We start from the raw sequence: 19,879 nt of genomic DNA on the forward strand, positions 1-19,879 counted from the left end.
ACTCACCTTCTTGTAGAGGTACATGGACTCACCGGCCCGAGCATCCATCTGAATGCTTCCCCAGAACCACTAACACAGAAGAGAGAAAACTGCTTTTACTGTTTAAGGAAACAGGTAGGTAGAAAAAAGGGAAAAGATTTGATACTACAATAACATACGCTGAACTTGAAAACCAAAACATGGCAGTAAAGACAAGGCCATATTGATTAAGGAGTTGTACCAACATCTCAACCACCATTCTACCTTGGTTCAAATTGTTCATACTTTGGAAGGGGAAATCTATTATTAATTAAAGACTGTAGAAGACTGTACTGAGAAGACTGAGGTTGAACCTAAAAGGAATCTTTAATGGACGACCAGTTGGCATTCTGTTAAGGAGGGGGAAAGTGCATTATTTTCCCCCTTGTGTCTGTATCGTCTTGTAGCAAAACTTCGGAGTATGCCTATCACGTCAAGTATTTGACCAGTAACTCCACTCTTTTCAAAAAACAAAAGGCCTACCTCCTGTTTGACCACATAGAGTTTCTTAGAGGGAGAAAATGGCAGCTCCTTCACTGAGTTTTCCTCCACCACCATGTGCGTACACTTCTCATCTCCAATCTCAACATAACCGCCACCTTTGACACAGAAAAGCAGGGAGATGATGAAAATATATACATTATATATTTATACATACACACACGGGTGTTGATGGCGCATTGGATAAGACACATGCCTTTGGTGTGAGAGACCCGGGTTTAATCCCCCACTGTGACCCATTCACCAATGTGTCCCAAAAGAGTGTGTGTGTGTGTATACACACACACACACACACACACACACACACAGTGAGGAAATAATATTTGAACACCCTGCTATTTTGCAAGTTCTCCCACTTAGAAATCATGGAGGGGTCTGAAATTGTTATCGTAGGTGCATGTCCACTGTGAGAGACATAATCTAAAAAAGAAAAATCCAGAAATCACAATGTATGATTTTTTAACTATTTATTTGTATGATACAGCTGCAAATAAGTATTTGAACACCTGAGAAAATCAATGTTAATATTTGGTACAGTAGCCTTTGTTTGCAATTACAGAGGTCAAACATTTCCTGTAGTTTTTCACCAGGTTTGCACTGCAGGAGGGATTTTGGCCCACTCCTCCACACAGATCTTCTCTAGATCAGTCAGGTTTCTGGGCTGTCGCTGAGAAACACGGAGTTTGAGCTCCCTCCAAAGATTCTCTATTGGGTTTAGGTCTGGAGACTGGCTAGGCCACGCCAGAACCTTGATATGCTTCTTACAGAGCCACTCCTTGGTTATCCTGGCTGTGTGCTTCGGGTCATTGTCATGTTGGAAGACCCGGCCTCGACCCATCTTCAATGCTCTAACTGAGGGAAGGAGGTTGTTCCCCAAAATCTCGCAATACATGGCCCCGGTCATCCTCTCCTTAATACAGTGCAGTCGCCCTGTCCCATGTGCAGAAAAACACCCCAAAGCATGATGCTACCACCCCCATGCTTCACAGTAGGGATGGTGTTCTTGGGATGGTACTCATCATTCTTCTTCCTCCAAACACGGTTAGTGGAATTATGACCAAAAAGTTCTATGTTGGTCTCATCTGACCACATGACTTTCTCCCATGACTCCTCTGGATCATCCAAATGGTCATTGGCAAACTGAAGACGGGCCTTGACATGTGCTGGTTTAAGCAGGGGAACCTTCCGTGCCATGCGTGATTTCAAACCATGACGTCTTAATGTATTACCAACAGTAACCTTGGAAACGGTGGTCCCAGCTCTTTTCAGGTCATTGACCAGCTCCTCCCAGGTCATTGACCAGCTCCTCCCGTGTAGTTCTGGGCTGATTTCTCACCTTTCTTAGGATCATTGAGACCCCACGAGGTGAGATCTTGCATGGAGCCCCAGTCCGAGGGAGATTGACAATGATTGCTCCAACAGTGGACCTTTTTTCACCAAGCTGCTTGGCAGTTTCCCCGTAGCCCTTTCCAACCTTGTGAAGGTGTACAATTTTGTCTCTAGTGTCTTTGGACAGCTCTTTGGTCTTGGCCATGTTAGTAGTTGGATTCTTACTGATTGTATGGGGTGGACAGGTGTCTTTATGCAGCTAACGACCTCAAACAGGTGCATCTAATTCAGGATAATAAATGGAGTGGAGGTGGACATTTTGAAGGCAGACTAACAGGTCTTTGAGAGTCAGAATTCTAGCTGATAGGCAGGTGTTCAAATACTTATTTGCAGCTGTATCATACAAATAAATAGTTAAAAAATCATACATTGTGATTTCTGGATTTTTTTTTTTAGATTATGTCTCTCACAGTGGACATGCACCTACGATGACAATTTCAGACCCCTCCATGATTTCTAAGTGGGAGAACTTGCAAAATAGCAGGGTGTTCAAATATTATTTATAATCATACACACACACACACATATATATATATATATACATATACATACACACACACACACACACACACCTTTTACAAACAGCCACAGCCTAATCATAGCTTAACAAATGTAACTAGGTCTGTCAAGCTTTGGGCTTTCCCAACATGAAAGACTAATACTCCATTTGGAAGATGGTGTTATTTTCTATCACTTTTTCAAAAATACAAAAGTGCAAGTGTAGGAACTGCATGAAGTGCACCTGTAAGCCACTAATGTTAGCATGTCTGGCTAACTAGCTTCCTTCAAGTGGACAGAACTATAGCCAAACAAAAATAAACCCACAGAAACTGCTGCAGAGAAACAATGACAGATCCCTATATGCTGCAGCGCTGACCGTGTTTGCGAGTCCTCTCCTCCATGTTGGTCTTCTCCTCATCTGAGAAACCTAAAAAACTGAGGATGCAGTCCTGGAATGGAGGCACTTTGAACTCTGTTCGGAAGTCCTCTTCTCCTGCATGGAAGTACCTTAAAACCAGAAGGTGGGAGAAACAAGGTTACCATCAGACCACGAAAATGAAAAACTACAGTACTATACACTATCATAATAATGTTTATCTGTATTAGCATATTGGTGAATAAGCAACAAGACGTTGTAGTACATAAATGTCAAAGACATTTTAGAAACAGGATTGCTATTAGATTGTCCACCAGAGAGAGCACTGATGGGTTTATTCATCACTATAGAACGTCCTGTTCAATACATCTTAGTCAGAATTCCTTTTCCACTGGAGGAACTTCACACAAGCAGTGGTGGAAGAAGTACTCAGATTATTTACTTCAGTAAAAATACTAAGACCACACCATCACAATATGGTCTACAGCAATTTTTCAAATCACAGGAAGTGCAATATTTGTAAAAGGTTTACAATGTGTAAAAATGCCATTTTATATTAAATAGTGTCGTGCTACAGAGATGTCCTGGCCTCCACATCATATTCTACAGACAACAGAAAAACATCTTTGTTTGGTACCAATACCTTCAAAAATCACACTATTATCATTTTACAATGAAAATGATAATAATGATGTAAAACTTATCATTCCCTACAATTTTGCAAATCATATATTGCAATTAGATTTTTTTTCCCCCAAAAGGGTTCAGCCCTAAATTCCTGTATTGGAGAGGTTACTTTGTCATCATCAATCATGAAAATGTACTTGAAGTATTAAATTAAACTGTCAATATCACCATGAAATAATTTCACATGTTAAATTACTTTTATCAAAATAACAATTATCCAGAAATGAGCTTTGAACAAAAAACCACTGACGTGCACAAATGCTGCTGTGGATGTATCTGATGTCTTTCATGTTATGTTGTTGAACCTATGTATTTATGGGAGGCTCTGTACAGACCGACAAATTTCCTTTGAGGACAATAAACAATCTATATCCATCAGATTTGCTTAACTCTCAAATATCAATATAGATATCGGTCTCAAAAATCTTGCATCAATACCTTTTATAATAAACATGAATAAAAATGGCTTACAGTTTCAGCAGGACATGGTACATAGGCTTCCTTCAAGGATTTTCAACTTACACATCATCTCTTCTCTCCCAGGCCTTTTGAATCCATGATGGAGTAAGGATGGGCGTCCCCATGCACACTGCCAGCTGAGGTCACAATAAGACATTGTAAAGAGAGGAGGACAAGAAAACACAAATGAATAAACAGTGCGACCATGAGGTAGACAGTCAGAAGGGGCATGACATTTATCTGCTAATTTATAACTATAAAAACCTTTAAACAGCTGTCAGCGCTCACAGTACAACAATCTGTTTCTGTTACTCCTGATCACCCAGTGTCACTCAGGGATTCTCATGGAGCTCAAGCTGCAGCTAAAAAACCTCGCCTACGACAGGTGAGACTAGTATGACCAATATTTTTCTGACATGGTCTCACAATAGGATCCAAAATAATGTGAAGTTGCATAATTTCTTTTGGCAAAATGTAAAATTTTCTTTCCCAACTCCCACACCAAATACCTCGGGAAAGCATTGAAACTTTAAGCTATTCCCACATGAGTGACTACAGGCCTGCGTCTCATGCTCGTGGACATTCACAACAGCATCACTGCCAAATCTACAGAAAGACTTTTTAGGATGATTGAATAAAATATTGAATCAGACAAGTTTTTGATATTTATTTTGGATGACTTTTTATACTAACTGACTAATGAATAAATTATAGTTAGCTTAATCGATAAAAATATTGCTGCCCCATTTATCCATCCATCCATCCTATGTCTCCCTAACGAGTATGTCATGTGTTGAACTTTTAGGATCCAACTGGAAATTAAATTACCAGTTTCTGACATTAAACCCAGACACTGGGATTCAGGCTAGGATGGGAGGAACTTTCCTGCTCATTCTGTTTCTTCAACCAGAGAGGGTGAACGTGCTACACAATCAGAAGATGAGTGGTGGATTCTCATTTTGAGTCCTTCCATTTTCATAATGATCTCTTCTTTCACTTGTAGTAAACGTTTCTAAGAGCGCATTAAAAGCATTGGATAAAATGTTGGTATACATTTTTAACAATATTGTCCAGCCTACTAGGGCTGCAACGATTAGTCGACGTAATTGACGCCGACTATAAAGATTCGTAGTCGTAAAATTTCACCTGTCGACGCATCGTTACAGAGAGGATCTTTAAGGGAGAGATAGCAATCTTCTTATTAAGAAAATTTCTGGCTGTTTATTTCTAACTGCAATGCACTACAGGAAGTGCTGGGGGCAGTATCTCTTCCACTATCTGCCATGACTGCTTAACTGTAAGACTACTCACGAAGAAGAAGCATTCATGCGAGAAGCGGAAAGAAGCTGAGAAAGAAGCGAACAGCAGAAGGGTTTTTTGGTTGTTTATTTTGTGCACTTTTTTGTATTAATGTCAGGTACACACACAGAGTAAAAAGATTCCAAGATCAGAGTAAACAAAAAAGTACAAACCCTGTATTTCTCTCCATGAGTGGAGTAGGCGATGAGATGAGTAACCTTAGTGCTGAAGTCTTTCCGTATTGTCCCCCCCATGTGATGAACAAGATTCACCAATTTCTTCTACATGGAAAACAAAAACAGCAAACACAAGCTTAGCACAAAGAGGGATATTAATATCAAGGTGGAAGAGACACTTTGCTATGCCACTGGCTTTATTCTATTGCTAAAAGTTCATTAATTTATTATTATTTGAATTAATTAACAGATAGCCTAGTTAATTAGTCTCTGAATATCTGAGAGTATTATGGTACCGGATTAGATAGCGTCATCAAGCCAAGTAGAATTTCTAAATGCCACATATACCATGTATGAGGCATTGGTTGGAAATGTGTTATAGTAACATTATACAGTAATAAGCAGAGACTTGCACAGAACTATTTTGTGACAAATGGCACACATGACATTATTTCTAGTTACTTATCGGCCAACATACACTTAATTGCCAGTGTAGAAAATATAACTACCTGAAATAAATACAGTAAAATCAGCTTTCATGAAGGTTTTAATGTTTTATAAACCGCTTTGGAGGTATTGATTCAACATTTTGGACATTTTGATGCTGTAGTTTGTAGTCAAGCGGGAAGCTCGAAACCGGCATTCTATTGAATGCCCAGCAGGGGGCGACTCTTCTGGTTGCAAATTAGAAATGATGGGAAAATGACCCTACTTCTCAGCTGAATAATTATCCCAGTAAACACTTTCCTGATGAGTTTATGGTCTCAGTCACTAGTTTCAAGTCTTCTTCAACACAGCATGATGTTCATTTAGTAAATTATGGTCCCATTTATTTTATAATAGACCATAACACAGGGTATGCTTCAGGGCGGGATAATCTATGATTGACAAGTCGTTACCATGGCGTCCTGTCAATCAGGCTAGACTCCCATGGCACTGTATAAAATTTAACCAGCGCCATTGAAAAAGGTTATCAGGAGTCGGCTGTTCATTTTCTCTGGTGAGTACATTTAGTTTTAAGCCTGTTTGCTAGACAAAGTTATCAGCCCTGTTAAAATGACAGTTAACGTGAGTTACAGTTGCACCTAGCTAAGCAAGCTAGTTGGCTCCGCACACGGCCCTTAGCGCCACGTCACTTCCTGGATGCAAAAACTCAACATGGCGGCGCCCTGTCGGCCAAACTCGAGGCTTCAGAATGGCAGTCCACAAACCAACGGGTGACGTCACGATGACTACGTCCACTTCTTATATACAGTCTATGTTTGCAGTGCAGTTAAAAGTTCTCTTACTTTCTCTATGCTAAAGAGAAGCTAGCCCAGGTCTGAAAACCTTGAACCTACTTGAATTTCCCTCAGGATAAATAAAGTATCTATCTATCTATCTAAAACCATGCACCATATCAACTTCAGGAGTATCTCTCTCTGTTGACTGTAAGCAACACCATGTTTGCCATCAGAAACACTCTCCGCCTCGGCTCCATCCGTGGCGAGGGAAGGATGCTGCGGGGCTTTCATCCAAAAGGACTATGTGGTGAAATTACTCACCGACATCTTCATCTCCATCTTTATTGCCAGGGCTTGCCAGGGCTTAACGTTAAACTTCATTACAACTGGTCCCTGCGGGCCAGTGGGTTTGAAGCTTATTATTATGCCCCAAGACATTTTTTACTGTTCCTCCCTCCAAAAGTTGTCATTTATCAGATTTGTGTGATTTATCCGTTATTGTGTTAGAACCGTTTCTTAAAACACATCCCTGACATTTAAAAACAAAACAAATATGTAATCATAGTTCAAATTATATTTTTTTTTTTTTTTATTCTATAATATTTTCAACGGCACTGGATAAATGTACACAGAGCAGCGTATAGGAGCCGCCTCTGTCCTGACTGACAGGTTGTCATAAAATCACAAGGTATTCCCGCCCTACAGCATACTCTGCTTTATTGTCCATTTCCACCTAAACAGGACCATAATTTACTGAATGAACATCATGCTGTTTTGAAGACATGAAACTAGCGACTGAGACCACAAACTCATTTTAAAGTGTTTACTGATAACTCACTCATAAAAAAGGTGAGAAGTAGGGTCATTTTACCATCATTTCTAATGGAACCGGGTGCAGGAGTCGCCCCCTGCTGGTCGTTAAAAAATAATGCAGATTGAGTTCATTCTGCTTGGCTTCACTTTTCAGACAAATTAGAGGTGAACCACAATGTAGACCAATTTTCTTTAAACAAGGATTTAATAAATGAAAACAAACCACAGGAAAGGAAACTGCTGTATTGTCCAACATGAAAATTATTAGTGGTATGCAATCTACTAAATTAGAACACTTTTTATTTGATGTTAAAATATACCAAAACATATTTAGACTAGTTACTTGTCCAGGTTATGGACAGGGCATCTGCAGTGGACAGATGTCTTCTTTACTGAGATGCACCACAACATCCCGAACCAAGCTATTACACTCGACAGGCAAAAGGCTCTTACTGCGTCTTCTGCAAACAAGCACATCTTCAACTCAAAGTAAAACCCTTTGCCATGATGTGCCATGGAAAAAGCCCATTTGTAAGTGTTTCACTACAATAAGCATACTAAATGAACTCTGTCAACTGGAATGATATTTTAGAAAAGCCTGTGTGCTATCAACAACACAAATCTTCCAAGGAAGAAGGCCTGAGAACAAACTAGGGGTGCCAAACTTTTGTTAATAAAAAAAAAATCAAAACAAGTATTTGATTTCAACCTTCGAAATCAAACGCAGGGTCTACGATTCTCCCAGTATTTTTTTTTCTCTTCACCCCTGCATTCTTGCACATGTCCAGCGTGATCCCAAAAAAAAAAAAAAAAGGTAAAGGTAAAAAAACGCTTCAAAGACGACATGGCGGAGCTTCATGGTAACACGCAGCTGCACTTTTCAAGTTGAGACCATGACCATTGCTGGGTTAACAACGCTAGGCTAACAATGGCATAGCCTGGGAACCAAAGTCGCGTTTTAATTGCTCTGGCAGATGCTGAAAACATTTTTTTACATCAAAAATCTAATCGTCACAAATAGTGACACCCCTACACAGAACATAAGTTATCATCCCTCCAAAAAAAAAAGTTCAAGTTAAATAATGTGAAGTTAATAAACTCACCATTTCCTCTTTGTTTCTGAATCCCGTGAAACACAGCGACAGGTTAAGCATGGTGGTGCAGTAGAGAGGACGACATGAAAATGGTAGGGGCTGTGGGCATGGAAGAAAACAAGAAAAATCAGTGCAATAAAAACATAACAGAAACTTTTCTTGGACGCTTCTTAGGTTTTTCTGCCACAGACTCCTAATTGCTGTGCTGTAGGCTATTCCATGGCTCCGGTTGCTCCATAGCCATGTACAGAAAGAGGTGTGTTAACTCGGTTTACCTGAATTGGCTTTATTGGCATGACTGCATACAACACATCGTTGCCAAAGCTTATTAAAACAAATTCTCAATAATAAACGTTCTCTCAAATGGACCTTCACGATGCCAGCTCAACATTGTGATATCTGTCAGCCATCGGCAATGGAATCGTCTACCGGCCCAACCCTACTTTTTATATCATTCTTGCACCGAAGCTTTACCATAAATAGTGCCAGATAAATGCATGACAGGGGTGAAAAACTGCAGAATGGCATAACACAATTTCCCCCGTTTTCAAGAAATATATTTCTTTATGATGCTCGGCACTGCAGTCCAAACTTGCATGTACAGAAGGCAGAAGTATTTGGACGCTTGTCTCAGTACACTACCATGCTGTATGTGTTTTCAGTTTTAATTTAAGGGAATTGACAGCAATATTGGGCATCGGTCGATCACTGCCTGAAGTCTGGAACCCATAGCAGTATGTTCTAAGTCACTATCGTGCTAGAGTATGAAGTACCACCCAAATACATCTGTGGCATCACTTCTCAGGTAGTGACAAAATGTGCTCTGTAGTGTCTGACACATTTCATGCCCCAGATCTTTTGCTTAAAATAAATATGATGCGAATCAATTGCTTACTTCCTCCTTCGCGGCACAGTGCAGCACAACAGGAGGGCCAACAATGCGGTTGTCGCGTTTGTAGAGGTAGCTGTAGTCGGGAGAATCAAAGTCTGTCAGGATGAACACCGTCTCAAATTCAGTGTTCTCTCCATCTCCAAACTCTTGGACTCTGTCTGTAATTATGCATGGGGTGTTGATGTCCTGAGGAAGGAAATGAAAAAAAAAAAAAAAAAAAAAATCACATTAAGGAGTAATGGGGCAGTTCGGAGAACATTCAGACGTGCATAATTTACCAGCAAATTACCAGGGAGGCTCGTTAGCCTTGTTAGTATAATCTGATGTTCTCTGTAACGCAACTTTAAATTTTAAGAACACTGGAATTGCTTTATATTTTCCTTACTGTCAACAAATCCCATGAAAAGACCAAAAGCAACAATGTCAGTCTATCTCTTTCCTACCAAAACACATAGTTTCATTTTTAAAGCGACATTAGGTTTAGCCATTTGGAGACAGAACTCCATAACATCCTAAACATCGCATACATTTGATATATTATGGCGTTATTAAGTTGTTATGCTGAGAAACATAAGTCCAATGTTCATTCTCCGTTTAGCTGTTTTAGTTTCCAACTAGTCCTGTCAAACATATTTGCTCTATTTACTCTATTCACCAGCTAATCGCTAGCTCGGTGCTGTTTGGAATTGACATGATCGCTTGAAAACATTGGGCCTCATGCAAGTACCACTCAAAGTGATTTAGGAGAACTTGCTGCATTCACCAGTTTTCTCATGTTTTGAATTTTCTTGTCTGACCACAATTTAGGAGTGGTCCACAAATGTCAGAGGGGTCATGTGCAATTAGTCTGCCGTTATTCAAACCTAGGTTTTTCATACACATAAGATTGTTTACTCTTCACATCTCACACACAGAAAGCAAATTTACATATGGCAAAATGTTCAACCATTTCTTTAACAGGAGATGACATTTAAAAAACTCAAAGCTTCTTCTTAGGTGCATTGCTGTTGATCACACTCCAAGACCTGTCTAATGAAATATTGTGCGCGCCAACTGCTTTTCATGAGACTTTTTGCAACTCTGTGTTAACAGCTGGAAACAGAAAGTGGCCATTTTCAAATGCCATGAAGGTTGGTAGAAAGCCTTTTTAAGTGACTTTAATGTTACTCCTCGGGCTAGAAACTTGCGTTGACATTTGAATGCAAATGTCCATTAAAGAGCAATCCAGATATCAAGCATTATATCACATATTTTTAATGTTCACCCACAAATCAATTCACCACCAATGACTTTGCCATGCACAATGATTGAGTGAGTACCCAGTGTGAATTAAGATGCATGCAGCACAAAGTTCCCATCCACGTGTCAGTCACACAGAGAGACAGACATTGTACTGTACCATATTGACTATAGATTTTATCATCATTTTCTCTTCGGCACCCGCCTCGCCTTGTCTTATCTTTACCACTGGTACCTCCATTACTCTGACGGCCTGTAAAAACCAACCAGCAGGAAGTGGATGTCAAACACTAGCATTTGAAAGGAAGAGAGCAAAACAAACAAAAAAAAAAAAAACAGGGGAAGGAAAGAAGGTTGAGAGAGAATGAGAAACAAAGAAATAGTAAAAGAGAAAGCCAGAGACAAATTCAGACAAATTTACTTCACATGAGGACAAAGGAGAGGATGGCTGGGTTTAGGGATGCAGGAAGGAGGACAGGAAGAGATGGGGCGGGGTCTGCGTCCTTGCAAAGTCTAAAGACAATGACTTACAACAAATATCAGGCTTCAGAGGTGGTAGGCTGGGGAGAAGACATTTCTGTTACAAAGTAATATAAAAATTCAAAGCCCCTGAGAGGGAGAAGAGGAGGAAAAGAAGAGGACAGAAAGGGAAGGGCATGTGAAGAAATGGTGCGGTGTGTGTGTGTGTGCGCGTGTGTGTGTGCCTGTGTGCGGGCTCTTTGTGGGTTGCATGAGCGCTGGTGGCGGGCGGTCAGGCGGGCAATCGGGAGGACTGTGAAGGAGCTGGACAGGCAGATATCTTTGGATGTGGCTGCGCTGCAGCTTGATGGGGAGAAATAGATGATTTAAGCAGAAAGCCTTCAGAAGTGACAGGGCTCAGGAGGAGAGAAGGAAGTAATTCAGCAGCACTTAGTATGCCGCCACGCCTCCAAATCACCTTCACATGGTGCAACTCAAAGACACAAAGAACTATGCTGCTTACTGGAGCAGACACAAACACGCACAGATAGAAAGACGTTAACCCACATTTGACAGGATGTTATGCTTAATGTTATAACATAGTTTTGTAACCCGGGGGTTTTCTTGGTTCTGTAGCGAGCTCCAGTCCTAACTTGCAATGTTTCCATTTGTTCACATGATAAATACAAGCAGGAAAAATATATGCAAATTTGGACTTGACACTGACTGTGTAATGAGGTAAAAATAAGGAAAAGAAGATTCAAAATTCAAAGTTCCCGCTCGCTGTACTGTCTTGTACTGTGTCTGAGCTAACACATGTGTTCATGCTTGTACACGTGAATCTTACTAAAACTCCCTGTGTCTGCGTGGGTTCTCTCTGATAGCTCCAGTTTCCTCCCACAGTCCAAAGACAGGTTAACTGGTGACTCTTACTTTTAGGCCTTGTTATTTAGCAAATGATAAACTGAACCGACGGAGCGCGTCTTCTGTTCTTCCTATAGTTAGCCTACCATCACTGGCTGGCTACTCAGCCCAAGACCTGTTCCCGCGGTCCCAGCCCATCTGTCCCCTCAATTTAGAAACGGCTTGCTGACGCTCTCAATCGCGTCATGTAACTCACGGATTGAAAAACAAATGTATAACTGATAATGTAATGCAACACCGGAGAACCCCCCTCTCTCGCTGTGAGTCAGCTGTATTACTGAGTGGTAACTTAGCTGGGAGAGTTTTGCATAATAAACATCCAAAAACTGAGACACAAACTGGCTCCGTTTGAGTCTATGAGCTGCACTTTATCTGAGGAACTGAAGTTAACGTGTGTGGATTTGTGGTGAGATTTCTGTCTGACCAGTTTCTGTTTTCTACCTACGATGAAGAGAGGTGCACTTGGCTCATCCAGTACAGTCATAACCAGTTCTGTCTGTCAGACGGTGTGAAGGAGACACTACCACATCAGCAGGTCAAATAAAGTAATGTACAGCAAAGTATAGGGCAGGTAGACTTGAAAAAATATTATAAATTCTCATTAAATGAAGACGTTATTCTCTCAATCCGTCTGAATTGGAGAGAGGCCAGATGTATCTGCCAAAGCAAATACAACACGAGCTCGGAGATTCATCTGGTTCCCAGGCTAAAAAGTATCAGTATAGTCTTTCAAAACTGTCCTACTTGTCAAACTAAGAACAGCAGTGATGGTGACTAGCTCAGGCTGTAGAGGCCTCCCACCTTAATAGAAGGCAGTGGACCTTCAGGATAAAAAATAAAAAATAAATAAATAGAATGATGTACCTGCAGTGCTTTGACGAGCGCTCCATTTCTGCCCGCTTCTCCCACCAGAACAACCCTCGTCTCCACTTTTGGCAGCACATCTGAGAGAGATGGAGATCAACAGACAGCATGAACAAGGAGGAAAATGGAATGGGGAATGGAGACACAGACACAGACACAAAAAGGAGACGTGGGACAGAAACAGATCAAGAAGTAGGTTGTCTCTATGGGAGGTAACAAGTTTTTCTTCATTGTGACTGACAGCCAGGGGTTACAGCCAGGCAACATACCTATATCACTGACTGAGAGGTGAGAGAAAAAAAATAAAGATTGCATAGTTGGAAAGGAGAGGATCACATGTGTGAAGTCAACAAATAATCATTTTAGTGGAAAGCTCATTTCAATACCCACACAAAAAAAAAGAAGAATATGGGTTCACACTGTATTTAGAAACAGCATGTTAACAACTGCTACCAACATTAAAAAAACATTTACAAATAAATTCTCATTATTTCTGACAGAAAACCATGTTAAACTCAATACAGTTAGCAAGTTTATCAGCAGGATTAAACTTTGGTGAACTTCGACTGGAAACCCCTCCTAATGCCCCAATGTAAACCAGCAGGGTGGAAAGTGGGACAAAAATGACATCTTGTAAAAGCAGTGCAGTTTGGCAGTATTGGAAAATTAAAATACCTGAAAGCTTTTATTTGCCAAAATCACAGAATTAACCCTGCCTATATTCGGGACAGGCCTTTGATTCCTCTTGCACAAAACTGAAATAGGCTACTATGAAACAGTTTATTTATATCAAACACAATATTACTTTTATAAAAATTCTCCAATAATATCAAATACACGTCATTCATTTGATCTAGCTCCTAAAGACGGCTTATGCGCTTTTATTTTGAAGGCAGCAACAAAAACAAATACAGGGTGCAGAATGAGAGAAGTGTGGTAGAGGTTAGCAGACAGAGAGCGATGGACTTCACATGACAGGATTCACAACTTTGATTCATTTTTATTAAAAGCTGTTTTGATTCTTTGGATCGGTGGACCCTTACAGACTAAAGGAATATAAATAAGCAAGGAACGGACACATTCAGACTTAATGAATGCTTCAGAAGGTAACGAGAGTCACCACTTTTCTTTTTCTTTTCATCTCTTGTACCATGCCGGTTACACTGGTAAATATATAACAATCAGACTTTGGGGCTTGATGTTTCCGTTAAATGAACCTAACTGATCTAACGATGCGTAGCTTGCTCATATTGACAGATTAATCATAAGTTTAAACATTAATATTTGTATTAACAATCTAAGCAGCTAAAGTGGGTGACCACATGGGGTTTAAGAGGTTTTTTCCTTCCAGAGAACTTACATAAAAACCAGACCAGGTGTTTAATGGGGACCTGCGTTTTTTTGTCAAAATGTGTTCCCACACCAGGGGTCACATTTATAAAACTGTGCGTAGAATCCTCACTAAAAGTGTACGTACGCCCAAAACCAAAAATGGCGTACGTCAAAAAATATTATTCAGTATTCAATATTCAGACTTGTGCGTACGCACATCTGTAAGCAAATTCTCTTTATAAATCACAATCAACTTGAAATGTGGCGCATGTGAGGGAGCGCCATGTCCGACTCTTCAAACGCCCATAAATGGTGAGGGAAACGCCCCTCATTTATATTAACACGTACTGACTGCAGGAAGAAAAGGAGGCAAATTCTCATAGAAAAGCTACAAAATGAAATTTAACTCAGTGTGACACTGACGTTCTTTTTGGTCAAGCATGTTGTTTGGTGGGGAAAGGGGGCACCGGAGCTCCACCCCTTTATAACTGATCTGCAGGAAGGGGGATCCCTCCTGAGTAGTGACGTCGCTGGCTGGAGGGACACACACACACACACACACGCAAGACGGGATGACCCAGTTACTAATTTGGATTCCCCCGTTTGAAAAGAGAGTAAACCAAATGCATTCCACTTGTATTTAACATTTATTTAGGCTACACAAACAGTCCACTCACTTAGTGAAGCTGCCAATGAGTTAAAAGAAAAATACAACTTGCTTTATACATGACACACACTGAAAGATTTCTTTAATAAAATAGTGTTATATTTTAACACGTTTCTACAAGTAGCGCATCACATCCACACGCTGGCGCACATAGTTTGGTTCAATAAGGCAACGAACATGTGACAAGAACATTACATAAAACTATGCACTCTTATTTGCTTGAATGACGCATTGAAAACGATATCAATTTAAATGTAATTTGTCGTCCTATTCACCTTATTTATGAGAATAAATTGCAATGCATGCAAGTATTAATTCCTGAAACTGTACAACATATTTGAGGTGTTCTTTTGCAGAAACATATATCTCCGTTTGTGTTTATGATCCTGAATGTGGTTCTTTGTGTGCGCTCAAAATGATCTTAAAGTATGTTTTTTTTTGCCCACTTCAAGGAAAAAAATCAAACGGGTGTTTTTTTATTCAGCCTATACTACTCAGAGGTAATATTTCAATTTATTTTACACAATAGTAGGCCTATTCATTTCAAACCGTTTCATCCCTCTGCCATGTGAGTCGCCATTTCTCATTTTTCCTCTTTATGTGTGTACGCATGTTTCAGAGTTCACATTCTCCTGTCAAGTTTGTTTTTTATAGACCACAACCTTTGCGTGGGAAGTGGCGTACGCACGTTTCCAGCTCTGTTTTGTACGTACGCACCGTTTATAAATGAGACCCTCGGCCAGTAAAGGATGTAGGCGGCTATTTTGGACTCTGCTATTAATTGAAGTTTTACAGTAAGTTTGTTGACTGGTCTAAGGGTGCTTTCACACCTGCCTCATTTTGTTCGGCTGAATCGCACCAGAGTTTGAATGCAGCAATTGCACTCGGGTGCGCACCAAAACCGGACCAAACAAACGGACTCTGGTGTGGTTCGCTTGTGGTGTGAAAGCAAACTAACCAACCACAGGATTTAATGATAACAGAGATGTGCCCCCAGAGCCGAGGCCCACCCACCACAGTCTCTTAAAATCCTGTGGGGAAACACTAAGTGTCTAACTGTCTTGCGTGTTAGCAGTTAGCTAGCCAGCTAGTTCTGCAAGTATTCGCTGTCACCAAGCTTGTAGAGCCAAAAACTGTTTACAAGCAGATTAATTTACCTGTCCAACCTTAATGCTGTTAGTAAACCAGACAGACTACACATTTAAACTGTTGGCTGTTGTGTGTGTATCACAAGGCACTGTCTCTACACTCTGTTAAAGATAGACTGTAACAGACAGAATGAGCACATTTTGACAACACAGCGCATGCAATTCTGTCTGTGTGTGATCAACAACCTATCATTACTGAATATGAGAAAACTGCCTAACAAGCAATGTGATTAAAGCCCATACAGACTGATCACAAGAGATCCATCCTTGCAGGTGATATCAGAGAGTGTGACTCGTGTCAGTATGGACACATTAATTGTGGTAATCAGTGCGCAAACACTCTCAAAAGGAGACCACAACACAGACCATGCTGGAGCCATTCATTCAGGTTATGATGTTAAAATGCTGCTACAACGGTTTTAGAAAGGTGGTGATTATACTTTATGATTATTTTGGAGGCTTGTGTTTAATTGTATCGCGTTATACTGAGAGGTGTTTCTAACATTATGTTCACATTATTAATATCAATGAGGGCAGAATAAATATTAGCATAACCACTCAGTAAAATGCAAACTTTACAAACTACAGCCCAAGGCTATTATGCATTAGTGTACCTGTACAGTAAAAGACAATGATTAGCTCACAGTGCCAATTACTTTCCCCCCAGGTCAGGTGCTGTTTCTCCACAGCATTTTTGAATCTGTAACATTGCAGTCTGTTTTTATCTTAAAGTATAGGCTTTGTGGTTTGCACACATAAGGGGGAATCCTGATGTTGTTTTTTGTTTTTTAAACACACTATTGGTGAAACTGAAGGTCACATATGGTGCTGCAGGTCACATCAGCAGCAGTTTGTTTTGGATATGTAGAGATATTTAAAGAAAGCAGTAGGGAGAGAAAGAAAAAATGGTGACCCCTGCAGACTGACCTTCCCCATCTTCACATGCCATGCCCAGAAATACATGGTCCCTGGTGGTTTCGGCTATCCTCGAATCATAGACAGAAGAATCCACCAACAGACTCCGCGCTGTCCCTAACGTCACCATGCTACTGTCAGCCATGGCAGGAACTTGAGGGCACCAAACTGTCCAAACTATCAAAAGTTACAGGGAATGAACAGACAGAGACACAGAGGGAGAACACAGCAAGGCAGAGAGGAGAGAGAAGGAAGAAAAGGAGAAGGGTGACAACTGTCAGACTAAAAGGCAAGAGACACAACTTGGCATGACTTCAAACACAAATACTGCTGAAGTCTGACTATTCAACGGGAGAGAAAGCAACATATTTGTGATTTGTAATAACTTTGGTAAAGCGAGGCACAGTGGACATTAATGTGTCACATTTGTATGTTTTAAGACGACAGAAAATACCACGTTAACACATAAATTTAAAATTGGGTGCCTCCACTTCAGTTTCTGAGGGATATCACTGTATGAGAGAACACAAATCCCCACTCAACATCCCTTGTATGAAATGATGTTAAGAAATAATATATAACATATATTTGACATCTTACTTTAATAAATCTCATCTAACTTTTGCCCATTCATGTTCTGATTGTTTAAAAGACCAAATGTGTTTAGAAAGACACTGATCCAAATGGACTGCCCAAACACTTAACGTTACATAACCGATGGGTAACGGTAAATTTTGCAGTCCAAACGTTAAACACTATTAAACATGAGCACAGAAGGCCTAAGTTAACGTTTCTACTGCCAAACGCAGCCAATAAGTCAAAAAGGACTGGGTGTGTTTACGCTAACCCATAGCATGGAAGGCTGAACTTGGTGGTTCAAAAAAATCGACGTGCTAACGCTGTATTTCATGACACCAATGTGGAATTTTTATGCCTAATTTACGTCAAACTAGACGTAAGTTAACTGTTACAATCCGCGTTCCATAAAAACAGAGCACAAATTGTATCGTTGAAGTTATTGTGGTCCAAACGGCAAACAAGCAATAATAACACACTAACTTAATGAGTTTATGGAGATCAAAACATTACGTTAACGTTACGTTTCTTTCGTACAATATAGTTAATGGGCAAAACGATTAAATTATTAGGCCAACTGTCTAAACTTTCAGGATGAAACGTTAACGTATCCAACTTTATCCACTTTTTTTAACGCTAGTCCCGTTAACGCTGACTTCACTTAACGTTAGCTGCTTTCACCACGGCACCAAACTATCTTTGCTAAACGTCAACAGACGTTAGCGAGCGTTAACTGTTAACTTTAAGTGCTTAACTAGCTAGTACGGTGCGTTTTCAGCAGCACAATGAAAATAAGTTAAACCAAACTTACCAACTTTGTCGGTGGTAACGTTAGATGAAAGAAAAACAGAAAGACAAGCTGGCGCAGCTAAACTCGTTGCTGAACCGGTTCAATTCAATCAGCTATCTAACTGTTAGCTAACTTGAGAAGAAGAATTCAACAAATCTGTAACATCTCTCGCTATATATCAAGACTGGTATCAATGCATGTTGCCCTTTAAGCGTGGAAATAGTCCTAATTGTCGAAATGTGTCTGCTTTCGTTTGTTGACGGCTAACTACTTCGTAGTAATCCAGAGAAGGCGTCAGCCTGTTAGAGCTCAATTCAAAAAGCAAGGCAAACAACGGTGCCGCGCGCTGATTGGGCAAGAGTGACGGCAAGCCAGCGGCTTCCGTCCGGCGCGGACACTGATTGGTCCGTTCATTCAAATCACGATGCGCACTGAGTGTTATGGCCAGACCTAGGTGGTGTCAGGTACGGTCGGAAGTATTTTATATAGACGAGAAAACAACGTGGATAATTGATAATATTATTGATACTTCATTTGACATAAACTTCGGGTGCTTTCACACCTGTAGTTCGGTTCATTTGGTCCGGACTGAAGGAGACAAACTATACATTAGTGCATTGCATTTCTAGTCCAGTTCGATGTTCACTGATCACATGTAAATGATCATAAGCATTACCAATGGCAAGCTGTTTTAAAATGTATTAGTTAGACCATAGGTGTCATTTACGCTGGGGACGCTGGAGACATGTTCCCACCACTTTTTGAAAGTATTTCCTAAAGGTTTTCTGATAATTAGCTTGTACCAAGAAATGATAAATAAAAAAAATAGAAAAACAGAGGTTTACTTGCACAATAGGAGAAGAAACAGATCTACCTTGTCCAAAAAAAAGTAACTTAGGTAAAAAAAAAATGCTGATTACTGCATTAAAATCGATAATATCTTTATATTCTGAATTGTCACCGGCCACATGAATTTTGTTTCCCTTCATTTAAATAAAGACATTTGGGGCAGGGACCCCCTATCGAATAGCCTATTTCATCAATGAATATTTCATTGGAGCATCTTGTTGTCTTGTTCTCCTGACTCCAATATTGTGAATTATCACGTCTCGTGGACTAAGTGTTTCGTCCCCAACACAAAGTCACGCCCTTGAGTTAGACTGAATATTCTTTACTGATATCTGCAACATCACTAGTCAGGAGATTGTCATGTTTCAGAATATTGCTCATGTTTATTTTAGGCTATAAGGGACCCTACCACGTTTTTAAAATTCAAGTTGGAATCTTATATTTAATTTTGGTATAGGTAGACAGAGGCTCTTTTCTTGAATATCTTGTTAACGTGTGCTGCGGTGTTAACTGAGTAGCAGTAGTAGTATGCATTGAAATGCGCTGTACACTTTTGGCCACCAGGTGGCGCCAGTGGGTGAGCAGCAAGTTGTAGAAGAAGAACTACTCTTCCTGGTTGTTTTCGGTTGTCACCTGGTTCTCACCAGTAGCTGTTGCAAGAAAATCTATTAGGTTGCAGAGAGACTTG

The 19,879-nt window shown here is 40.2% G+C and overlaps 1 protein-coding gene across 7 annotated transcripts in view; it reads right to left on the reverse strand.

Moving 5' to 3' along the window:
- The window catches only part of ect2 (epithelial cell transforming 2), a 55,229-nt gene extending 36,591 nt beyond the window's left edge, over positions 1 to 18,638 (reverse strand). For 2 of the 7 annotated variants that reach the window (XM_038716840.1, XM_038716838.1), the window contains exons 1-11: positions 18,364 to 18,636; positions 16,989 to 17,153; positions 12,915 to 12,994; positions 10,828 to 10,920; positions 9,432 to 9,614; positions 8,546 to 8,635; positions 5,404 to 5,511; positions 3,995 to 4,068; positions 2,786 to 2,916; positions 502 to 617; positions 7 to 69 (exon numbers count right to left, since the gene is read on the reverse strand). In XM_038716840.1, coding sequence (XP_038572768.1) covers positions 7 to 69; positions 502 to 617; positions 2,786 to 2,916; positions 3,995 to 4,068; positions 5,404 to 5,511; positions 8,546 to 8,635; positions 9,432 to 9,614; positions 10,828 to 10,920; positions 12,915 to 12,994; positions 16,989 to 17,121 — 1,071 coding nt within the window. In that variant the 5' untranslated portion in view covers positions 17,122 to 17,153; positions 18,364 to 18,636. Of the gene's footprint in view, positions 1 to 6; positions 70 to 501; positions 618 to 2,785; positions 2,917 to 3,994; positions 4,069 to 5,403; positions 5,512 to 8,545; positions 8,636 to 9,431; positions 9,615 to 10,827; positions 10,921 to 12,914; positions 12,995 to 16,988; positions 17,154 to 18,363 lie in introns of all 7 variants that reach the window. The other 5 variants (XR_005444153.1, XM_038716835.1, XM_038716841.1 and 2 more) reach the window with 5 other exon arrangements.
- Between the last annotated feature and the right edge of the window lie 1,241 nt (positions 18,639 to 19,879).

Source organism: Micropterus salmoides, unplaced genomic scaffold (genome assembly GCF_014851395.1).
Source record: "Micropterus salmoides isolate LMB-PRFRI ecotype aquatic unplaced genomic scaffold, ASM1485139v1 Ms_hic_scaffold_13, whole genome shotgun sequence".
Taxonomy (NCBI): Eukaryota; Metazoa; Chordata; class Actinopteri; order Centrarchiformes; family Centrarchidae; genus Micropterus; species Micropterus salmoides.